Genomic DNA, 14,877 nt, shown 5'->3' with positions numbered 1-14,877 from the left:
ATTTCAGTTAAGTTTCTAATGCTAACAGTCTGTGCACACTCGCCTGGGAGAATTGCCCATTGAACAAAATGGGACTTGCTTCTGAGTAAACATGTATAGGATTGAGTCATATCTTTATCAACCTGTGTGACACTCCTTAAGATTTCCGAAAGGAATCTTAAACATTACAGTAAAGGCATTGGCAAATAGGAAAATTACCATATTGTGGCTGTACAAATTATCATATATATGAATAGTGATCTCATTTCTCTGAGTGTTGGTCCTTATGTAGCCAAAGCAGCTCCACTCACCCACAAGAGGGAGGAATAAGGAAGTTCAGGGGACCCTCAAGATTCACCTAATTACAAAATATATTTAGAACCCCATAGCCTGGTGGCCCAACCTGAATATGTTGGGGGGCCATGGAATGCTGACTCTTGCTGGGGTGGAGTGTTTGTACATAGAACCAGGTGAATGAGAGATGTAATGGAATATGCTGAAGGAGGTCATGGTTGGCTATCTGAAAGAGGGAAAAGGGTCGCTCTCCATTGCAATGTTTTTGTGGCAGTCCTGCTTGTTTGCTTGTATAAAATGTTGACTTTAGATAGTAAATTCAAATATAATTCTTTTAGATACTATATTAACATGCAGATAGTTTGTGAATATTTAAATGAAGATGTCTGTTTCTTTCAACAAAGTAGCACACTTTGATAACAACACTATTATTTACAGGATCTAAATATTTGTCACTTTTTAAAGTGGTGGCAGAGTTTACAATTAATTTGTGATACTATACTGAAAGTATATCTGGTCTTCTGTTCACAGAATTATAGCAGACTGGTTGAAAGCTAAGCTTATGATTGGTAAAAATTTGAAGGAAGATATGTCTGTGGTAAAAGGTGGAATCCAGACACTTGCATTGCATAGTTCTCTTCATATGAAAAATGACTGGGCTGCTTGTATCAGTGTGTGTGTCAAGGTCAGTTCAAACATTGCTTGCTACATGTTAGTGTCATGAGAGGTACCGCAAAAGCTCTGCCTTTTGAAAGTTCAGAATTCAGTAGCCTGGTTAAGGCAGACTCACTGTATCAAACACATTCCTGTGCTTAAAGTTCTTTATTGGCTTTCATTTGGTCTGCTGGTGTTGCTTTATAAAGCCCTGCACCGTCTAGATAGGGAATCTTTTTCAGGCCCCAGGGCCCTGATGGAAGCCTCATTCCAGTAGCGAGGGATGCCAAACCCCAACACAATCACAGATATTTAAGACACCCACCCACAAAGCTATTTGCCATGGAGGCAGAGGCACATATTAAATTATTATTAAATTATGCAATTATATTTCATCTATTTTCTTCATAGACATTTTTCTTAATGCATTTTTTTGTTATTTTGATTTTTTAAAAGAAGCCTTCAGTATCGTTTAACTATGATTTGTAGTTTGTTCCAATTGTGGTTTGCTTGGAGCAAAACAGACCGCAATCCCACATTCAGACATAATGCTAAGTCAGGAAATTATTGTTTTGTTTTCTCTTCACCCGAGGTGGGAAAGGCAAAACTATTATAGATCTGCACATTAACAGTAAGCCATTAATTTGTTTAACTTTTACTGCCCAGTGTTGTTATACAGATTGGACTGTTTGGTCAGTATATTTATTCACGGAGAGTAGGTCAATTAGCGGCTGTTGGCCAGGACAGCGGACTGGCGTCTTCACGTCCAGGGGAGTCTGCCACCGAATGCCCGTTGCTTTGGAGCAAGCAGCAGGGAAGGGCTTCTGCCTTGTGTGGTGCTTGTGGCCAGCTTGTGGCTGTCTGCTGCTAAAACAGGATGCTGTGCTAGATGGACCCGTAGGTCTGTTCCTGCAGGGATGCTTTTAGGTGTTGACATTTCCCCCTATTGGTTTGCCTTCCCTGTGTAGGTGACGGAGGGGACGCTCAGTCCCTCGGAGCTGAATGACCCAGAGACCCAGAAGGAGCTGCTTGGCACGAGGGGGCTGGTTCTCCTTCTTTCTCCTCGAGTGAGCAGTGAGGATGTTGTAGAGGAAGAGGTTTACTGGCTTTCAGCCTTGCTGCAGCTAAAACGGATCCTTCAGGCGAAACCTTTCCAACCAATCGTCCCTCTGGTGGTTCTTGTCCCAAGTCAGGGGGATGAAGCCATAGAAAAAGATGTAGAAGGAGGTATGAGAAGTTTCTGCACTTGGGGGTAATTGCTCTTTAAGTCAATTTTTTCATTTGGAAAATAGCTGTGTGGTTGTCTCTTCTTAATTCAGGGGGATAATTGAGTAGTATCACTAAAGTGGAATGTGGTTTCTTTTAAAGGACTGATGCTGCCAGATTTGATTTCGGCTAACCTTATTTCAGGTTACAACATAGTTGTCATTCCAGATTCTGTGAATGGATTGCAAGGTACCAGCAAGGTAAGAACCATCTCCGCAGAGAGGTTGTAATTTATACTCCTACCAGGTTTAATGATTTTTTGACACAGGGAGAGTATTATTATCAGTTGCATTTTAAAGCTGTAGGTTGGCAACTCAAAAATAAAGCAGAAACCAGTGTGCTGATTAGAGTGTCAAGACTACAGCCTGGGAGACCAGGGTTGAAATCCCCACTCAGCCATGACTTGCTCTCAGTCTGACCCACCTCACAGGGCTGTTGACATGCCACGCTCAATGCAGGGAGGCTTTTCATCTGGCTACCTGATAACCAGATTCCCCATTGAAAGCCCCTGTAGATGCCTTCCAGCTCCCAGTCCTATCTCAGGCTTTCTCCATCACTGCAGAGATTTTGGGCAGTCCTCACAGGAGCAATTGGTTGTGAAGGATGGAGTTACCATCTCTTAATACGATTGCATGAGCCTTTTCTATTATCCCATACTCAGTCAATCTTGTTTACTAGAACCTTGTCTAATAAGGAAGGTTGTCTAATATGGAAAGGCATCGTCAGCATAGGGTTTTCACCTTGGTTTAGTAGATCATGGGAGTGGAAGCCTGTTTCTAGTAAGTTTTTTTCAGCTTCATGTTCAGTTGTGTTGGGGGAAGGACTGGGTTTGAGAGCAGGACTGAAAGCATTTATGTATCAACAGAACTGACTCCCTTAATGGGGTGACTCATTGATACGGATTTTCACTTTATTGTCAACTAGTGAATTTGTCGTGTGTAATTCTGTCTACAGCTCTCTGAAGCTGTGCAGTGGCTGGTTGCTCAGTGCCCGAGCTCAGACAAGGTTCACTGCCAGACACTCATGCAGTATGTTGAAGACGGTGTGGACCGTGAGTTCAGTAAGCACTTCTACCAAGACATGAAGGAGAGATCCCTTGCTGGCTTGCCCTCTCAGGATCCGAGTGCCATAATAGAGCTGTACAATAGTGTGATACAGTTCCTGGCTGAAGTCGCCTCTTCAGAAGATCTCTGTGAACTCTCCTGGCCTGTTCCTGAATTTGCAGAGCCCGGGGGCAGCAAAGTGCTTCCGCATCTCCAGTGGAACACCCCCAGCCATCTGGGCTGGCTGAAGAAAGCCCTGCTCTCCTTCCAGATCCCTCACATGGATCTCCCTCCTTTGGGTGGTAAGAACTCCTAACCAGTACTGTTGCCTAGTAGCAGTTGAGAGACTGCTGTGTAACATACAATTAACATGGGGAGAGGCGGGGGTGGGGCCCTCTTGCGCTCAGATCCTGTTTGTTTCCCACAGTTGGCCACTGGGAGGACAGGACGCTAGACTAGATGGGCTATTGGCCCGATTTGGGAGGCTTCTCTTGCCTGCTTTGGCTCAGCTAATACCGGAGCAAAACTGAGCTGTAACATTGGCCATAGTTCTTTTCTGTTATTGTTAGGCAGAAACTTTAATGTATCTTCTCTTCCCTCTGCCCACCAGCTCCCTGGCGCCCTGTTTGTGCCATGATTTTCCAGTATTTGTCCCAGACTACCAGTTCTCTTCAGACCCAGGAGATACTTCAGTCTCAGGTAGAGAATTTGCTGAGCAGAACTTACTTCAAGTGGAAGAGTAGGAAATATGCCAGCTCAGAAGACAATGGCCCATCTGTGGAAGAGATCCCTTGGGACAGCATCTTGGCACTATGCATTAACCATAAATTGAGAGACTGGAAACCTCCACAAAAGCCAATAGCACCAGGTAGTAAATGTCTTTGGACAATCTCTTATCTACATTTTAAATTTTTCTTCTATGTTCTGTATTAAGTTGTGTTTAGCATATATTAACTTTGCCTCTAGCCCCAAGAGTCTGGACTGTATCCCTTGCTAACAAACTTATTATGGCATAAGCTTTCATGGCTTACACTTCCTCGGATGTGTGAAGTGTTATCGTAACTTCTGGTCTATATACACATGGAGTGGGGTGTGTGTGTGTAGAAAGGTCAGGGGTGAACGAAATCTGGAAAAGTACAGTGCTAATTGCATACTTAGCTGTGATAATTCACAGAACAGTTCTTGATGACTCAGCCATTCTGGCATTGGTAAACCAATTAACACATATAAAGGTAAAGGGGACCCCTGACTGTTAAGGCCAGTTGCGGACGACTCTGGAGTTGCAGCGCTCATCTTGCTTTAGTGGCCGAGGGAGCCGGCATTTGTCCGCAGACAGTTTCTGGGTTATGAGGCCAGCATGACTAAGCCACTTCTGGTGAACCAGAGCAGCGCACAAAAGCGGCATTTACCTTCCTGCCAGAGTGGTACCTATTTATCTACTTGCACTTTGATGTGCTTTTTTAAAAAATATAGTATTTATTGAAATTTTCCAAATAGTAAGAAAAACAAAGAACAAACAAAAGAAAAAACAACACAAAAAATATCCAAAAAAGAAGACAACAAACATACATAAAAAAAGAAAAAACCTTATCTTCTTTTACCTTGTTTCTCAGACCTCCTCCCCCCTTCCCTTCTTGCATTCTAATTTATATTATCTGCTCAACAAGTTCTTATCATATTTCTCAACCTTAACTTAATAGTTTCTTTATTAATGCTATTTATTTTCCATTTCTTCTTTCTTCCATTTCTCAATTAATATTAAAAACCTTATTTCTAATTAATTTAATAAACCCTATTTTAACTTAATCTTAAACCGTTTTCCTAAAATCGACCCAAATTTCCCTTCCACAATTTCCCCACATTCCATAAAAATCACAAAAGTTAAAAAAGAAAACTTAACAAACTATATTTTAACACCCTTTGGATTCCCAAAGCCCACCCTCCCTTTCCCGGTTTGATCCCCAGACCAGTGTCCATCAGTCCATCAGTTCTCAGCCTGGATCCCAAACTTCCGAGGCTCTTAAAACTCTTTCCATTTCACTCTGCCGGATTTTTTGTCCATCCTTTATGTTCAACACCAAATCTCGAGGAGGATCTGTCCCAATAACAACCAAATTTTGTTCCTTGAATTTTTTAATTTTGTATGTCCCAAAATCTCCAACTTCCATCTTGATCTCACTTAAACTAACAGGCCTCTGATCTGCCTTGATCTTCCACAACATTATGGCTTCACCTTCGTTTTCCACCAAACTTTCCACCAAATCCTCATAAGTCTCTTTTTCCACTTTCTCATATGTATTAAGTTTCTTTTGCCCAGCTGCATCCACTTCTATTTCAACTTCAAGGACTTTTGGTTCCACAACATAGACTTGTGTCAAATCTCTTACTGTTCCAGCAAGATTGTTTACTTCTTCATTCAATGTTGTCACTCTCATAGTCAAAATATTCTCCTGGTCCTGAATCTCTCCCTGTAGTTCCTGGAGCTCTCCCCGGAGATAAAATGTCCTATTGAGCTCAGTCAGTATTTTTCCACTTATAGCCATTTCTTGCAATATTCCAGAACTCTCCTCTAGGGGGATTTTATTTACTTTGTATCTTTCCAGTTCCAATCCAAAAGTCCAATATAACTTAATTTTCTTTATTCTTGTCAATTTGTATCCAAATTACAGAAAGTCTGATCGGCAGAAGTCACCAGAAACAACGTTTCCTTTTATTCCCCAACTTTGACAGCTAGTTTGACAGCTGTCAAAGTTTGTACCTTTTAAGCAGGCTCTCTTACAGATCACTCCCGGGTCCCGGGGGGGTTTGCACTTTTATTTCCAAACCGACTCTTCTCCTCCAGCAAAATTAATTGTAATGTCCAATCATGGAATTAATAAGTTTTCTCCACAAGGGACAAAGATATTTCTCTCAACTTTAGTTCTCAAGTCCTTGCTTTAGATTGTCTGCAAGGCGGGTGGGGGGGACTTCCTTTTTACCCTCCCCCGATCGTTCCAAATTCAAAGACAAAAATTTCTTTTGGAGTCCAGTTTCCGTACTACTCACGGGTTGTTGCTTTTCATCCGAATGTTTAAAGGAAAAAGTCAGCGCTCTCCGTCCATGGCATGCGGCTTCACTCAGCAGGGGAAGCAGAGGACTCTCAGCACCGCGCCGATCCCCGTTCCCCGTTCCGTAGCCTTTAAAAAGGCTCCTTCGCGGGTCGGAGGGGCGCTAATGGTGCCCACCGAGTCACCACGTCCACAGGCTTCCGTGCCTGTGGTTTTTAAGGGTCCCCGCGTCGCCGGCGCGGCAGAACCCGATCCCTACTGGGCCGATTCCCTCCGGAGCTCGGAGGGAATCCGCCATTAGGCAATGGCGCTAACCCGGAAGTCCCCCACTTTGATGTGCTTTTGAACTGTATTGTATTTAAAGCCAGTGATTTCATATTGTAGTCTCACCGTGAAGTTCCTTTGCTTCAAGTTGGCTACTTTAAGATCATTCACAGAGTGTCCCTGGAAGGTTGAAATTTCCCCCCACTGGCACTTACAGGTCAGGCCCTGTTTGCCCTGTACATTTAAAGCAGTATTGTACCATTCTAAACAGTCATGGTTTCCCCCTGGGAAACTAGTATATTGAAGATGCTGAGCATTGTTAGTAGGCCTCTATTTCCCTCAGAGAGCTACAATTCCTAGAGTTCCCTGGGAAGATGGATTGGTAGTTGAACTATTATGTGAATTGTAGCTTTATGAGGGGAATAGAGGCCTACTAACAACTCTCAGCATCTCCAATATACTACAGTTCCCAGGATTCTTTGGTGAAAACCATGACTGTTTAAAATGATATGATGCTGCTTTGAATACATAGTGCATATGGGGCTCAGTTTTATGTCCATTTACCCTTTTGCATAGAGACTGGACTGTTTGCCCTATGTAGAATGTGTTGTTGGTAGATGATACCATATCACATTGGAAGACGAGCAGGTGAACGGAGACATAGTGCTGCCAGAGTCAATATGTGGTCAGAATTAACATCTGGGATTGCCACAACGACTGGTCTTTGTTATATGGCCTGTTGCTGCTAGGTTGAGGGGCTCTCTGTAAGCAAGTACAGCCTTCACACAGAGGTTCCTCATTTCACGATAACTTCTGTTGAATCTGGAAAATCTATGTTACTTTTGATTTTATGTTGGGGTTCTGTGTGTCTTGCATCTAACAGAAGCAGTGAGCAAAGATGGACAGACATATGTATATTTTTCTGAGGAGCAATTGAAAAAATTCACTCGTCCTGTTTTATGGGAAGAAGCCAGATTAAAAACTCAGAAAGAAGTCCAGCAAAGTGAAGGATGGTGAGATTGTCTAACTTTTCTTTGACTTTTAGCAGCCCTGCCCTCTTCCCTTTCCTTTTTGACACTTTCACCTCTCACAGCCTACCTCTGTTATTCTACCCCCTTAACTAACTAATTGGCACCAAGAGTGCTGGACTGAAGCCCAGTTTTGGAAATCAGTACTTGTGGCAATTATTTGAAGTTACTGCTTTTTGTTACCACTATCTTCCCCTGCAGGCTTCCTCTGCAGATCTTAGGATATTTCATTTCTGTAAACTTAGTGCTGCAAGAAACTGAGGTTCTGAGGTGCAGAGAAATTTTCAGAAGGCGATTGGAAAGTATCTGCAGTAGCTTTATATCATCAGATTGATCCATTTGATTAGATCTTGGGAAGGTTGTGAGAACAGCTGTATTTGGATATACAGTGGTGCCCCGCTAGACGAATGCCTCGCAAGACGAAAAACCCGCAAGACGAAAGGGTTTTTCGGTTTTTGCGACGCTTCGCTAGACGATTTTCCCTATGGGCTTGCATCGCAAGACGAAAGCCCATAGGGAAATCTCGGGGACCTTTTTTTAAATGCTGGCGGTGGGGAGCAAAGCCTTCCCCCCCCTCCGGACTTCAGAAGAGGTCCAGGAAGGCCGGCGGGGGCGAAAGGCTTTGCTCCCCACCGCCAGCATTTTAAAAGCGGTCCGGGATAGCAGGGAAGCGCTTCCCGCTATCCCGGACGGCTTTTGAAGGCAGGCAGGGGGGGCAAAGACTTTTGCCCCCCCTGCCTGCCTAACCGGGGGCTTTTAAATCGCCCCGGGACTGTCCGGGGCGATTTAAAAGCCCCCGGACGGCTTTTGAAGCCTCCCCCCCCCCGCCCGGCTTCGGGGCATCATCCCGATGCCGGGCGGTGGGGCAGGAAAGCCTCCCCCAGCCGCCCGGCATCGGGGCATGGTCCCGATGCCGGGCGGTGGGGCAGGAAAGCCTCCCCCAGCCGCCCGGCATCGGGGCATCGTCCCGATGCCGGGCGGTGGGGCAGGAACGCCTCCCCCAGCCGCCCGGCATCGGGGCATCGTCCCGATGCCGGGCGGTGGGGCAGGAACGCCTCCCCCAGCCGCCCGGCATCGGGGCATCGTCCCGATGCCGGGCGGTGGGGCAGGAACGCCTCCCCCAGCCGCCCGGCATCGGAACGATGTCCCGAAGCCGGGCGGCCGGGCGGGAAAGCCTCCCCCCCCGCCCGGCTTCGGGGCATCGTCCCGATGCCGGGCGGTGGGGCAGGAAAGCCTCCCCCAGCCGCCCGGCATCGGGGCATCGTCCCGATGCCGGGCGGTGGGGCAGGAACGCCTCCCCCAGCCGCCCGGCATCGGGGCATCGTCCCGATGCCGGGCGGTGGGGCAGGAACGCCTCCCCCAGCCGCCCGGCATCGGGGCATCGTCCCGATGCCGGGCGGTGGGGCAGGAACGCCTCCCCCAGCCGCCCGGCATCGGGGCATCGTCCCGATGCCGGGCGGTGGGGCAGGAAAGCCTCCCCCAGCCGCCCGGCATCGGAACGATGTCCCGAAGCCGGGCGGCCGGGCGGGAAAGCCTTTGTCCCCCCTGCCTGCCTTCCCAGGGGCTTTTAAATCGCCCCGGACAGCGGAGAAGTCCTCCGCTGTCCCGGGCGATTTTAAAATGCCGCCCGCCAGAAGAGGTCGGGGGAAGGCTTTTTCCATAGGAACGCATTAATTGATTTTCAATGCATTCCTATGGAAAACCGTGCATCGCAAGACGAAAAACTCGCAAGACGAAGAGACTTGCGGAACGAATTAATTTCGTCTTGCGAGGCACCACTGTAACACTGGCCATAAAGCTGTGTTTGTTTATTGCAGGAGTTGCCAACCCTTTTGGAGTTGTGGGCACATTTCAAATTTTGAGAGTGTTCTGGAGGTGCCAGGGACAAGATGGCTGCCATGGAGGAGCACGGCATAGCGCAGAATGAGAGAGAACCCCACCCCTGGCAATCTTATGCTTGCCATGGGAAGTCAGCTACATCCCCATTTTGGAGATGCTGATGCTGTTGTTGTCTAATAACAACAGGATGCATTCCTCAGTGTCAGGAAAAGACCAGAAGGCGGCCACAGCACTCTCATGTCACATAAATCACTAAGAAGTTACCTTAGTAACTACATTTTGCCCCATAACTTTCTAGGAGGGCTAGAGACTTACTTTTTTCCAAAAATGAAAGCTCACAGTCTGAGCACTTTCCCAGGGCAGCGCTGGAAGCCCAACCAGCCGGCTCCCTGGTGCCTGCAGGTGCCAGGTTGGCAACATCTGATTTATTAGATAGGATCTCAGGTGAGATTACAGTCTGAACAAACTGTAACAAACATTGACTGCTTAATGATAGTTTTTGCTAAGCTAATCCATCTGTGTTTGTTGCCTCAGAGGAATAGATGAGCAGAGCAGGGAGTGTTCAAGCCATAGGCACCCACATACAGTCCAGTTTGTTTAGTAATGTTTTGTGACCAGTGTTGCATCTGAATGTGGCTGTGCTGAATAATGCATTGAATAATTATTGTTTGTCTTTCAAACAATAATTGAAAGGTTGTGTGAGAGAGACGCCCTTGGTGTGGGATGACACCTTCATTTGAAAGCTTCAACTTCTTAAACATGTCTATTCCCCTTTTAATCACACTGAAACTTTGATTTAAAAATGGATCCTAAATGATTATGCCCCTGAGATCGAAAAGCCCCCCCCCCCCGTCGCATTTGCAATCATATTTTGAGCCAAGAGGCATGGTGGTAACCTCAGAGCCGACACATTGCAAGAGAAGCTAAGTAGGCAAAATTAACAAAGAAACACAGAATTGTAGAGTTGGAACGGACCCTGAGCGTCATCTAGCTCAACCCCCTGCAATGCAGGAATCTCAGCTAAAGCACCCATGACAGGTGCCCATCAAACCTCTGCTTAAAGACCTCCAAGGAAGGAGAGTCCACCATTTTCTAAGGGAGGCTAAGTTTTTAAGCAGAGGTTGGACGGCCATCTCATGGATGCTTTCCTGCAGGGGGCTGGACTCGGTCACCCTCCGGGCAACTTCCAACTCTGCCATTCTATCCCTCTAAGAATGATCTGACAACATACTTGAAAGCAGCACTGAAGCCATCAGAGGATGGGATAGACAAATAGGAAAAGTGGATATGGTGCAAACTGCCTGTGCAGACAAGAACCTCAGCATTGAGCAGACAGGAAAATGAAAGAGTCTTTAGAAGCACATTGTGGATTTGCAGCTCTGGCTAGAATCTGAAAAAGACAATGTAGAACTAGGAAGGTATGGGGAAGCTGCAGCCCATGGGCTAAACTTGGCCTGCCAGGATCCCGAGTTGACCTGCAAGACTGTTTTCCTCAAACCCACAGCCACTCAAGTTGCATTTGATGTAGAGACAAGACATCAGGTGTGGGGAAGGCAGAGATGGGGCTTCAAAGGAACAATTGGGAGCTTAAAGTGAGCAAGGTTTGCTTCTACCATTCACCAGCTGATGGGAGGTGGGAAGGTATTCTGCTCCTGCAGCATTTTGCCAGCATCTGCTACATGAAGGAGAACTTCTCTGTGCAGTAGATGCCTGCTAAATGAGGGCTTCTTTCTCTCTCCCCTGCTCCCCCATCAGCTGGTGGGAAGGAGAAAAAATGCTTTGCCAGCCCTATGCTCAGTGCTTCCCAAAATGTAGAGTAGGGCTGAAAACTCCCTTTGCGCTGCAGTTCCCAAGCAGCTAATAGGAAACAGTCATTCAGGTGCTTGGGAACCCCATGTGAGGGATTTTGCAGGACAACTCACCTGTCAATCATGCTGGCATAAGGATGTTATGAGTTGGCCAACAAGGATGGGGTAGATAAAGATCTGTCCTCCAGAGCCAAAGAGGACTCTCACCCCAACCTAAACAAATGAAGAATTGGACCATCTTTGCTGCAATGAAAGCTAAAGTATTTAGAGCTTTTTAGTTTTACAGACAACTAAGTGGCAGAGAGGATAGTGTTTTATATAACTATGTACAATGAGGAAAAACAGGTTTTTGTCTGCTGTCATTATACTAGATCTTGGCCATCTAGGGAAACTGGTTGACAGTAGAATCAGGAAAGTACTTCTTTACAGAAGTAAAAGGTAAAGGACCCCAGAACGGTTAAGTCCAGTCAAAGGCAACTATGGGATGCGGTGTTCATCTCGCTTTGGGCCGAGGGAGTCGGTGTTTGTCTGCAGACAGCTTTCTGGGTCATGTGGCCAGCATGACTAAACTGCTTCTGCCGCAATGGGACACCGTGACAGAAGCCAGAGTGCACGGAAACACCGTTTACCTTTCAGCTGCAGCAGTACCTATTTATCTACTTGCACTGGTGTGCTTTTGAACTGCTAGGTTGGCAGAAGCTGGGCTAGAGCAAAGAGAGCTCACCCCCGTAGTGCAGATTCAAACTTCTGACCTTCCAGTCAGCAAGCCCAAGAGGCTCAGTAATTTAGACCACAGTGCCACCTGTGCCCCACTTTACACAAGATGTGCTATTGAATATGTGATTCATGTATTCATCTAAGATACAGCTAAATGGAACTTGTTAACACTGCTTTGATCACTTGTGCAAATAGCATGCTGGGCCAGATGGAAACTTGGGTCTAGTTCCAATAGAAGTGCTGTTATACTTACTGATATTTCATAATTCTGGTAAAAACAAATAATTCCCTTTGCTTGATATTTTTCATTGCCTAGGTCCAAAATAAAAACTCAGTCTTTTGCTAAGCTATATTCTCATTCATTGTCTCCAATGGAATATTGTGCCAGCCAGCAAACTGTGAACAACAAAGAACTAAGTATTTCCAGTGGAGGAGATCTAACACAGGCCATTTCAGAAGAGGATCATCTCCCTGAGTACCTGTCTGCCAAGTTGCAACAGGAGAAAACAGAGAGCAGGAGGTAAAAGTTTTTCTCCTTTTTGTAAGTTGTGGGACCCCACAAGTTAACATGATGGTGCTGAGTAATAGTTCACAATTCTTAATCTCTGTAAGTGGCTCCAAAGCTTCGAGAAAACCACTGTCATCCCCACTCCCAACACACACAGCCGCTCTGAGAGGATACCATGGTCTGTGGCTTGAGGTTTTTTAAGCCAGTTAGATGTACACGGTACGTAGCACAGCTTGTGAATACAGGCAATATCATAATTGGGTGTTTTTCATTCTTGGGAGTGTTTCATTTTGGCGCTGAGACATAAGTTTAGGTATCCTGTCCTGCAGTGCTTTATTTTTTTCAAGAAAAATAGGTGCTGGAACTCACCATGAAGTTGTTAAGTAAGTCGTCAGGTGACTCAGGGCAGCCCTGAACAGATACTGGTTTGTCAACAGCCATGTTCACTTCCTACAAAGATGCTAAAAACTATGGCAAGCTGTCTCCGTAGTTGGTTTGTTCCAGTGCAGGTCAAACAAATGCTCCCTGCCTCCCTTGTTCTCTTAGACTCAGGAGGGTGCCTAGGGCAGCTCAGAAGGGCCCTTGGGCAAATTTGCACATGTGCAACTGTAGAAGGCTAGCTGGAAAGCTTAAAGGCTGCTGCCACTACACAGGAGATAGATTGAAGAAAAGGAAATACAAATTGGCCCCATAGCTTGACCAATCATGGCTAGGAGCTAGATGGAGTCATATATCTAAAAAAAGTATAGACTCTCACATGCTGGCCAGCTTCCATTTTGACTTGAAATGTTGGTTTAGGGCTTCTCAGAAGTATGTAAAGGTCAGAAGCAGGTTGGGGTGAGCATTGACCTGTTTTGGGGTAATGGGCCCACTTGAGAGGTGCCAGAACTGCGTTCTGGTGCGCTCCAGCTGAAAACAGCACTGCTGTCCTGTGAATTGAAGGGTGAGCTGCCTCCAGGATCTTATTGGAACCAGTATTGCAAGCGTCATGTACCTCTGGAGAGTACAGATAGGAAACCTAACTGGAAAATACAAGTATTTGTTTCCCCTGAAAATTTAAAACGTACCGTTACACAAAGAAGAAAATGTTTGTTTATTTGAACTTTCCTACCAACTCTTTGTTACTAAAAGTAATGACTGTACCACAATACGTTATATCAGAGTTTTAAAACAGGAGACGTTTAATACCAGCAAATAAATAGTCAGAGTCTGGCTAGACAAGGAGGAGTGGTGGGAGGCTACAGCTGGGGAACCCCTAAGGAAGCATCCGAGTGGCTCCAAGGCTCTGAACCAGGAGAAGTTGGTGGGATACAGAAGATAAGCCACAGGAAGAAGGTGGGGACAGATGGGTTGGAGGCTGAGGAAGCACGAGGTTTAATTAGAGTGAGGCAGCTGAGGAGGAAGACAAGGCTGCAGCTGGAACATTCGCAGCCCCCCTGCCAGTTCTACTGTTTCCCCTCTCCTCCATCCCCAAGAACGAGGAGGGTGTTACATGTAGCAGAATAAAAGCCACAGAGAGCCCCTCCTTGAAGGAACTTGCGACTGTTGGGAAGGCGGCCGGCTGGGGAGGAGCCTTAGGCGGAAGGAGGAGGCTCAGATCCTCAGTTCTGGCAGCTGCTTCATTGGGTTAGTTCTGCCCATGGAGTTCCTGCTGGGTTTTGTCTCTCTGAACAAAGAATCAACCTTACTGCTCATCTCTATGAGTTTCTGTCCTGAATCACAGTGGAACCAGCCCTGACATAAAGACACAGAACAATAGGCAATGGATATGTATAGCAGGCGGTCAGACTCGCCCAAAGTCCTGACTAGAAGCTGCTGCCAAAACCTAATAAGGGTGAATGCCAGCCATTTTGAGGGGCGAGGGAATTCCACAATTAGAATGCCTCTGCCGATAATACCTTCGCTCTTCTTGTGGTGGCATGTAGAATCCCTGGCCGACAGGAGAGCGTTCCCCATCAGTCTTCTCATGTATCTAAATTCTGAACGGTTAGTGGCTTTCTGCGTCTGTTCAAACACCTTGAACTTGTCTCAATAGCATATAAGCAGCCAGGGCAGCTCCTTCAATGGATAGAGTATGATCATTTACCCATTCTTTTTGTCCTTTGCCTTTGTTGGCCTAGATTTGAGGAGCAGCTGCAGCAGTTGTTAGTGAAAGACTCTGAGACATTCCAGGATTTCCCCTCTCTTCCTGTGTATCTTCCTGAAACTCTGGTGGCTGTGCCTCAGATTATCCATCCCCAAGCCAAAACACCAGTGCTGAGAAGCCCAGAGGTAAACTCTAGAAAAATAGAGTGGAATAAATCATATAGGATTGCTATATTTACATGAAGCATCTGTTACTGATTGAATTTATAATTTTGGGGGTGGAGGTGGTTGGAGAGGAGGGGCTGGTATGTATGGGTGTCAAATATGCCTGATTCTGGGCTTTGT

General features: G+C 46.2%; 1 protein-coding gene across 1 annotated transcript in view; it reads left to right on the top strand.

Moving 5' to 3' along the window:
- The window catches only part of MCM3AP (minichromosome maintenance complex component 3 associated protein), a 44,660-nt gene extending 29,870 nt beyond the window's left edge, over window positions 1-14,790 (top strand). Inside the window, exons 20-27 of the mRNA XM_081901539.1 lie at window positions 805-958; window positions 1,896-2,154; window positions 2,296-2,393; window positions 3,148-3,538; window positions 3,847-4,104; window positions 7,431-7,560; window positions 12,256-12,459; window positions 14,568-14,790. Coding sequence (XP_081757665.1) covers window positions 805-958; window positions 1,896-2,154; window positions 2,296-2,393; window positions 3,148-3,538; window positions 3,847-4,104; window positions 7,431-7,560; window positions 12,256-12,459; window positions 14,568-14,775 — 1,702 coding nt within the window. The 3' untranslated portion in view covers window positions 14,776-14,790. The remainder of the gene's footprint in view (window positions 1-804; window positions 959-1,895; window positions 2,155-2,295; window positions 2,394-3,147; window positions 3,539-3,846; window positions 4,105-7,430; window positions 7,561-12,255; window positions 12,460-14,567) is intronic.
- Window positions 14,791-14,877: the final 87 nt, after the last annotated feature.

Source organism: Podarcis melisellensis (genome assembly GCF_964234715.1).
Source record: "Podarcis melisellensis genome assembly, chromosome: 1".
NCBI lineage: Eukaryota > Metazoa > Chordata > Lepidosauria > Squamata > Lacertidae > Podarcis > Podarcis melisellensis.
This window is presented reverse-complemented; position numbering and strand designations above follow the sequence as displayed.